Raw genomic sequence first — 8,486 nt, forward strand, 5'->3', positions numbered from 1 at the left:
AATTTAAAAAATAAAGTATGTTCTGTTATTTTAAAAAACGACATAAACAAAATAAGTAAAATGCAGTAAGAAAGGGGCATAAGTCAGGGGACAGGTGGCAGTTTCAAATAGGGTGGATAGGGAAGGCCTCATTGAGGAGCTAACTTGGACAAGGTCAGGGAGCTAACCATAAAAATAGCTAGGGGAAGAGTATTCCAAGCAGAGGGAACAGAGAGTACAAACACTCTGAGACAATAAATACCTGAAACAGCAAGAAGGCTGGTCTGCTTGAAGCCAAGTGAGCAAAAAGTAGAATAGGTAAGCAGGGGCCGGGTCACATGGGGCTTCGTCAGCCATTTTAAGGATCTTAGGTCTAACGGCGAGTGAGATGAGCAGCCACTAGAGAAAAGGTAATAGGGAGCCACTGCAGGATGTTGAGCAGGGTAGTGACATAATGAAAAGTGTTTTAAAGAAACCTAGGGTCTCAGAGATACGTGGAACGGCTTGAGTGAGAGAAGCCAGCTCAGAGTACATATATTGCACTAATCCCAGGATAGGGTGATTCATTCATTCAGCTACTTATGAGGTGGCAAAGATGTGCCTAGTAGGGTAGGGCCGAGCTAGACTAGGGTGGTAACCGAGCCAGAGGAAAGTCAATATAAATGACATTGGAGGAAAAGAAACCCAGGACAGAATGACACATTATAGAGAAATGAGAGAAGTTCACAATTCAATTTACTCAAGGCTTATGGGTCATCTACTGAGGGCAAAGTCATATGCAGGCTAGGACGTGGGGGTGGGGATAGTGCAGAAAACTTGTATTTTCCCCTCAAAGGGCTTCCAGCCTGGCGTGCTTAGCCTCTGCCCTGCGCCTTTCAAGCCTGAACTTTTGGGGTTACCACAGCTGAGGCTGGCACTGAGACTAGCTGATTTGCTCAGGCTAAGAGATGGGTTTTGTTTTGTTTTTTGTTTTACTCTCAGCGCTTGTTCTATGTCCTGGGAGCAGAGGCCAGAGCATCTCAACTTGATTAGTATAAGAAGAGAGATCTGGTTTGGCAGCAGGGCAAAAGAGAGGTCTTAATAAATGTCTTTGTGGATCAGCACTGCAGACTGGCCCTGGGCCACCAGTCTTGGGGCAAGGAGTCCTTCTGATCTGTTGCCACCTGCGTAGCCTGATGGGTCTCCCACTCTGCCATTCCATTCCAGAGAAAAGCAAAGAAAGGGAAAGCAGCAAGTTTAAGGAAAACAACTGGGGGGGGGGACCCGCACAATTTGAAAATTGCCTGCCGCCAGACAGCAAGGTCTGAGAAGCAGATGCAAATATAATGTAAATGATATGTAAATCGCCCTGTGGCCTTCTCAAAGGTTTTATACAACTGGAAGGGCCCTTGGGAAACCGCCAGCAGATAACAATGACTCAGAAGCAGAGTGAACTATTTCAAGACAACTTTGTCACACAGCCCTTTGCTTCCCTGCTAGCACAGTGCAGTCTTTAGTAATCTTTTTTCTCACTTGAATTAACCTGCTATAAATTAAAACAAAAATCAAGCCTGCCTCTGTAGAAGTTATCTAAGTTAATTACACTTTAAAAACACTGTGTGCCTTTAATTTTTCTTCAAAAGCCGCTCTCGTCCAAACAGAGCCAAGTTAAATGTGTCACTTCCTCCCTAGAACAATATTTGGCTCCAGTGGGTTATGAATGAAAGTACCTCTCTTTCAGCTCTAGTTACTATGATCCTTTGGAGGATTTTTTTTTTCCTACTCTATAGGAACTGGCACATTCTCTTCTAATATCCACAGGCTGTATTCAAAGTGAATCCGAAACAAACAAAAAACACACCCCATATGCAGTTGTGAAATCCAATTCACTTCAAGGAGCCACTGGAAAGCTATTCATTAAGAAAACCTGCCCTGTCAAGTATGCTGTCGTCTTGACAATCCTAAAGACGCATTTGAAAATGAAAAAAACAAAAACACATTCGATTCCAATGGGGTAAAATTCTGTCTACATTTATTTAAAAGAGGACACCCCATCAGATATGCATTTTATGAGAGCCATAAAATGAACTGAATAGAAAGCAACACAGGAAGCACATCAGACCTATAGCTGGGCAGTTATTCTGGGTTACAGACCTGGGGGTCGCAGAAGCCACTTACCTTCACCTTAATGATGGAAACAATAATAGCATAATCAGCCCCCCAAACTTCTATTATTTTCTACTACTCTAACATTCGTTGGTGCTTCAGCTTTTGACAGGAGGGTCAAAGGAAAGGAAATCTCTTTCATTTGGGATTAAAAAATATCTCACTTGAAAGGGCCTCCAGAAAACGACTGGGCAAAGAGGCTTTTGGGGAGGTGCCGCGTCCGCCGTAAAACACGAGCAAAGCGCGAAGGCTCAGAATCCCAACCGAGAGACTGAGCGTGGGTGGGGGGAGAAGAGGGAGAGGGAAAAAGCCAGGAGATAAACCTGAAGGGACTCAAGAAACGACAATGTCAGACAAAGAGTAACAAAGAGAGGTGGAGAACAGCCAGGGACGCTGTTCCCGGAGCCGCGAGTTCGGGGCAGGGAGGCGGGGCAGGGCCGGGCAGGCGGCGAGCGCCGCCTCGCGGCCGGGGCTGCCTCTTACCTCCTGGGCGAGTTTCTGCTTGAGCACGAGCGCGGCGCACAGGTAGCCCGCGCGGCCCACGAACAGCTCGTCGGAGCCGCACTCGAGGAAGGAAACCGGCGCGCAGACGGCGCACAGAGACCGGAACTTGCCCAGCGGCTGCACGTAGTCGGACCGGCCCAGGGCGTGGTACACAAGCGTGGCCACGGCGTACACACCCGCGCCCCCGAGCAGGAAGGCGGCGCGGGTGTCGGCGTCCGGCTCGCCCCACTCCTCGGCGCGGGCGCACGCGTCGATGAGGCGCTTGGCCGAGCGCAAGTAGCGCTCCCGGGCCGCGGCGAAGAGCGGGCTCTGAGAGACGTGGTAGAGCATGTAGGCCACCCCGGCCACGCCGCCGTACAGCCCTCCCTGGCAACTGCTGGCCGCGGCCGCCGCCCCCCGGCCCTCAGCGCCGCCCCCCAGCGGGGGCAGCTCCTGGAGGATGCGCTCGATGGTGGCGGTGACCAAGGGCGCCACCGCCTCCTCGCACTGGCCCGCCAGCAGGCTGCCCTGGTAGTCATCGAAGCGGTTGGCGAAGCAGCGCTTGGTGTCCATGCTGCCGCCCGTGCCCGCCAAGGCCGGGCTGGGGTCTGCCGGAGGGCGCGCCCTGCGGTCCCGCGCACCACCTCTCGCTCTTTGAGGCACTCGGATGGCGGTGGATGCGGCTGGAATGGAGCGAGGAGGCTGAGACGGGAGGTGACAAGAGGAGGCGGGCGCGAGGAAGGAGCGCGGAGCGGATTGCCAAGTGGGGCACCGGATCGCCGCGAGGCTCCCGAGTGGCCCCGGCGAGCGCGGGGGATGCGCGTCTCGCGCTCCCCTCACAGAGGCCGCGCCCTTGCCGAACCCGCCCCCTCCTGCGCCGCCGCAGCTCGGCCGCCTCTCCTAGGGGCCGAGGTGATCTCCGGCAGGACCCACGCGGGGGCCGCGCCACTCCTCTCGCTCCGCCCCCGGCTCCTCCCCTCTCGGCGGAAGGCCAGGAACGCGCGGGACACCGATCCGGAACGCTGAGGCTGGGTATACGCACACCTGGCGGCGGAGGTGAAGACCTCGAATCCCTCGTGTACTCCAGGGTGGCCCTCCTCGAGTCAGCAGATCAGCATCACCTGGGAGCATGTTAAAAATGCAGCAGCTCAGACTTCACCCCAGCAGTCTTTGATTAGTGAATCAAAATCAGCATGTTTAGCAAGATCCCCAGGTGATTCTCATGCACAGTAAAGGTCGAGAAGCCACGCAACTAGTAGAGGCTACTGGGAAAAAACTGAGCGCCCTCCTGAAACTTGTTTTTCGTCTTGGTCAACTTGGCTTTCTCATTCTGAGTGTTTCATCCCCAAGGCTGAGGGATTTGAATGCATCACGCACGTTTCGTGCAGTAAAACGGTGAAATGCCCCATAGGGTAATTTGTTCTCGGCCTTGGCCGTCGTGTTGTTTTTCTTGGACTATCCAGGAGTAAAAGTTCAAAGACCCACACCAGGATAAGGTAAGGGATGGGGGTCTTTCTCCTACTCTAGAGACCGCCCCCGACCCCCATTCATGCGTAGTGAGCGCCCCATAAATGTCTTGAGGCCATTAACTAGTGAATATAAGGGTAAACGCTGCTGAGAATTTTAATTAGGCGTTTTGACCCTTTTCTGTGTGTCCTTAGTTACTTCCTTCCCTCCTTTCCTTCCTTCCCATGTTTCTTCCCGTCTGCTCCTCCGCCCCCCCCCCCACCCGCCGCAGGCGTATTGAGTGTCTCGTATGGGTCCTGGACCCTGAAAATAGATGGATAAACAAAATAGACATGGTCCTAGACCTCTTGGAGCTTACAGTCCAGTGGGAAAGACAGAAAATGAACAATTAAACACATGAATTGCCTTTCTTTTGGTCAGCTGTTTTGAAAGAATTCTTCCTTTCCCAAAGTGTTGACTAGTGAAGGCCAAAGAGCTCACCTTTCGCAGGGGTGTTTGCATTTTGATAGGGACGGTGCAAGACCCAAAAGAACGAGTGACTCCTGGAAAAGTTTCTGACACTTTGTTGGGAGAGCAGCAACTCCACTTACTTGAAAGGCCAGTTTTGCTTGGAGGTAATTGTTTTCCTGAAAAGTGTTAATTGTCGCAATGATTTGGAAGCAGAGATTAAATAGGCTGCCCCTCTGTCCTTGCTTGATGTATTCTGGAGAAGTTCAGTTTGCCAAGGTGACCGCCAGGACTGACACATCCATAGAGCGGATGGCATGGCCTCCGTTCTCCTGTAACGTGCCGAAACAGGTTCATTTTTCATTATAATAATAAAAAGCTAAGTCCAGTTTTAGGCAGGGAGTGTGATGGCCTAACGGTATCAAAGGAGCATCTGGAATGTTCTGTTTCTCCTTGGGGCTTCTTGCTCATCCCTCAGTCGTAGTAGGCATTAGGAGTGATTTTTGCCCCTTTGGGCAAGGAGTCATCAACTGCAAACCTGCATAAGCAGAAATGAAGCCTTATTCTACTTTATTCCTCCCCACCTCACCCTCGTCATGAATCTAGAGGCAACTCTGTTCATTCTGGCTCTGATTATCCTTCCACACAGCCCAGCACCAAGGTAGCAGCAGCAGCAGCAGCAATGAAAGGGACTTGGGCTGATTGCCTTCAAAATAAAATGGAAGCAGGTGTCCGAGAGGAGCTCTGCTTTTTTCCAAGTTGTGTTCCCCTCCCACCTCCCGCCAAAAAATGCTGCATGACAAGCAACCACAACATCTTGTAGCGTATCATAATAAGTTTATTGCTCACGCGTCTGGGATCTTGGCTGCGCTCTGGGGGTGGGCTGGCTGTTGCTTGGGGAGACTGGGTTGACTGGGCTGTGGTCCACGTGTCTCATCCTGCAGCAGTTCAACGCTGGCATGACTGCATGGCAATGGCAGAGGGGCCAGAGCACAAGAGGAAACATGCAAGACTTCTTTAGGTCTGGTCTCAGAGCTGACACGCTCTTGTCTGCCTTATTCTATTGGCAAATTACCTCAGGAAATACAAGGTGTCTTTATGTAACTCCAAAGCTACATGACAAAGGGTGTGTAGACAGGGTGGGGTGAAGTATTAGGGTTCCTAGGGGTTTCTTTTCTGCAGTGATGCCCACAAGTAGAACAAAGGTCACAAGATGGATGAGAAACAGCCTGGGGTGGGAGAAGCAAGAAATTAGTGGTATCTAGAAGCCCTCTTAAACTCACAGGAGAAATTAACCCTTTTACCTGTAAACTTCTTTCCCAAAGACCTTGCCACTTTGTTGCACAGTTACCTGGCAAATTCTCGGCGCAGAACATTCTTCAGGGCAAAGTTAGCTAGTCAGACCACGTGAAGCCTCGCCTCTAATCGTCATTTACTTAATTGGCAAGCAGTGTTGTTGATTTTAATATCATGACTCCACTGGAATATACTCTCCGTGAAGGTAGGGCTTTTTGCCACGTTAATTTACTGATGTGTACCAAGAGCCTGGAATAGTCCCTGGCACATGGAGTAGGCACTCACTAAAAGTCTGTGAAATGATGAATGAATTGCCGTAAGAGAACCGTTAGCAAGGTCACCTGGGGTGTAGCATGCAGTGAAGCCTTTAGTGAAACTTCAGCCTGACTTGATTAAACTCCCACTGTTTTCTTGGATCCTTTTGCTCTTTTGAATGTGAAGATGTAAACATTCTGCAGTTTCTGCCTCCTTACTTTGTTTCTCCACGAAGTCTGGTGACCTCTATACTCTACCTTGAATTCAGTGACTTCACACATTCTATTTTTAATAACTAACCCTGTGTGGGAGATTATATTTTCCAACTACGGCCCCAACAATATCTGCTCTGCCACATGGTCCTCTACAATGTGACCTTGACACTCCTCTCATCAGGAGGTAAGGTATGTGCCCCCTGAGTGGGCTGAGAATCTGAGTGGGAATCTGAGTGGGCTTATGACTCCAGAATCTGAGTGGGCTTATGACTTACTTGTAACTGATGGAATGTGATCAAAATGACACTGCATGTCATGCAAGGCTAGGTCATAAAAAAAGATACAGCTTCCGGGTTACATGCTGCAACTCTCATATTTGGAGCACTGAGCCACCTTGTAAGAATCTAAGAGAGGCTGCCATTTTGTGAGGAAGCGCAGACAATGTGAGGAGGCCATTTGTAGGTGCTTGGATCAACAGCCCAGCTGCAAGAATCAACTGACAGTTATGTGAGTGAGCCACCTTGGATATACAGCCCAGTTGAGTCTTCAGATGACTACAGCTGCATGAGAACCCCATCCCAAACCCTTCCAGAATTCCTGACCCACAATATCATGAACAAAATAAAATAGTTGTTTTGAGCTACTAAGTTTTAAGATAATTTGTTTTTCAGCAATGGTAACTAGAACATCCTGCTAGCTTCCCATCATCCAATGCCATAAAATCCCTGTAATCAACAGTGCACTCAAGAGGCTTTTTATGGAGGAATCTAGGCAGGGAGACAGCAAGTATGCAGGCACACAGAAAGTTGTGTTCCAAAATAGTCTACTTGGACTCTTTAGAAGCAGCACTGACCCCACAAGAAATATGCAGCCTATACAAAACTTGCCAAAGCCATTTATTTTGCCCTTACCTGCAGGATTTTTCCTGATATTTACAGAATCTCTAGCAGCATTTGCTGACAGGCAGCTCCCAGCACGTGGTTTCTGTGATCCTGCTGAATTGCCCAGTTCCTAGCTCTTCCTCAGTATTTCCTTAGTATATGGATTATGCAAAACTATGGGTGGAAAATAGTTTTAGTGGGTTCATCAAGGAAATCATGTAAAAATTATGCAAAACTGTCCAGGAAAAACATATTAAAATTAAAGGGCTTCTCGTATGAAAATCATTGCTATCTAAGGGTGAATATGAAAAAAAAGTCTTTGTATAACTGTCAAACCTCAACATGTAAGGTTTAGTACATTTTATGGGATAAACCATCTTAAAATTACCTTCAGAAAGTTTTCCAAAGTTTTGCTCAAAGCGTGCATTTTGAAGATGGTTTAGATAGCTGAATCAGTGCTATGTCCAGTCCTTATAGCACATTCTCTTTGGAGATGCATCTCTGACTTTTAAAAAATGTTTACTTTATATTAGAGTATAATTGATTTACAATATTGTATTAGTTTCAGGTTTACAGCAAAGTGACTCAGTTACATATATATATATTCTTTTTCAAATTCTTTTCCCATTTAGGTTATTACAGAATATCAAGCAGAATTCACTGTGCTATACAGTAGATCTTTGTTGGTTATTTATTGTAAATATAGTAGTGTGTATATGTCAATCTCAAACTGCCAATTTATCCCTCCCCCCACCTTTCCCCGTTGGTAACCATAAGTTTGTGTTTTAGGTCTGCGAGTCTGTTTCTATTTTATAAATAAGTCCATTTGTATCATTTTTTTAGATTCCGCTTATAAGGGATATCATATGATATTTGTCTGACTTACTTCACTTAGTATGATAATCACCAGGTCAAACCATGTTGCTGCAAATGGCATTATTTCATTCATTTTTATGGCTGAGTAATATTCCATGGTATATTTGTACCACATCTGCTTTTTCCATTCATCTGGCGATGGACATTTAGGTTGCTTCCACGTCTTGGCTATTGTAAACAGCACTGCAGTGAACATTGGGGGTGCATGTATCCTTTCGAACCATGGTTTTCTCTGGATATATGCCCAAGAGTGGGATTGCTTTATCATATTGTAGTTCTGTTTTTAGTTTTTTAAGGAACCTCTGTACTGTTCTCCATGGTGACTGCACCAGTTCACATTCCCACCAACAGTGTAGGAGGGTCCTCTTTTCTCCACACCCTCTCTAGCATTTATTGTTTGTAGACATTTTGTTGATGGACATTCTGACTGGTGTGAGGTGAT

General features: G+C 47.7%; 1 protein-coding gene across 1 annotated transcript in view; it reads right to left on the reverse strand.

The window, feature by feature from the left end:
- Positions 1–3,180, reverse strand: part of LANCL3 (LanC like family member 3) — a 93,239-nt gene extending 90,059 nt beyond the window's left edge. Inside the window, exon 1 of the mRNA XM_060002229.1 lies at positions 2,608–3,180. Within this exon, the coding sequence (XP_059858212.1) occupies positions 2,608–3,180 (573 nt within the window). The remainder of the gene's footprint in view (positions 1–2,607) is intronic.
- Between the last annotated feature and the right edge of the window lie 5,306 nt (positions 3,181–8,486).

The sequence above is a fragment of the Delphinus delphis genome, chromosome X, assembly GCF_949987515.2.
Source record: "Delphinus delphis chromosome X, mDelDel1.2, whole genome shotgun sequence".
Taxonomy (NCBI): Eukaryota; Metazoa; Chordata; class Mammalia; order Artiodactyla; family Delphinidae; genus Delphinus; species Delphinus delphis.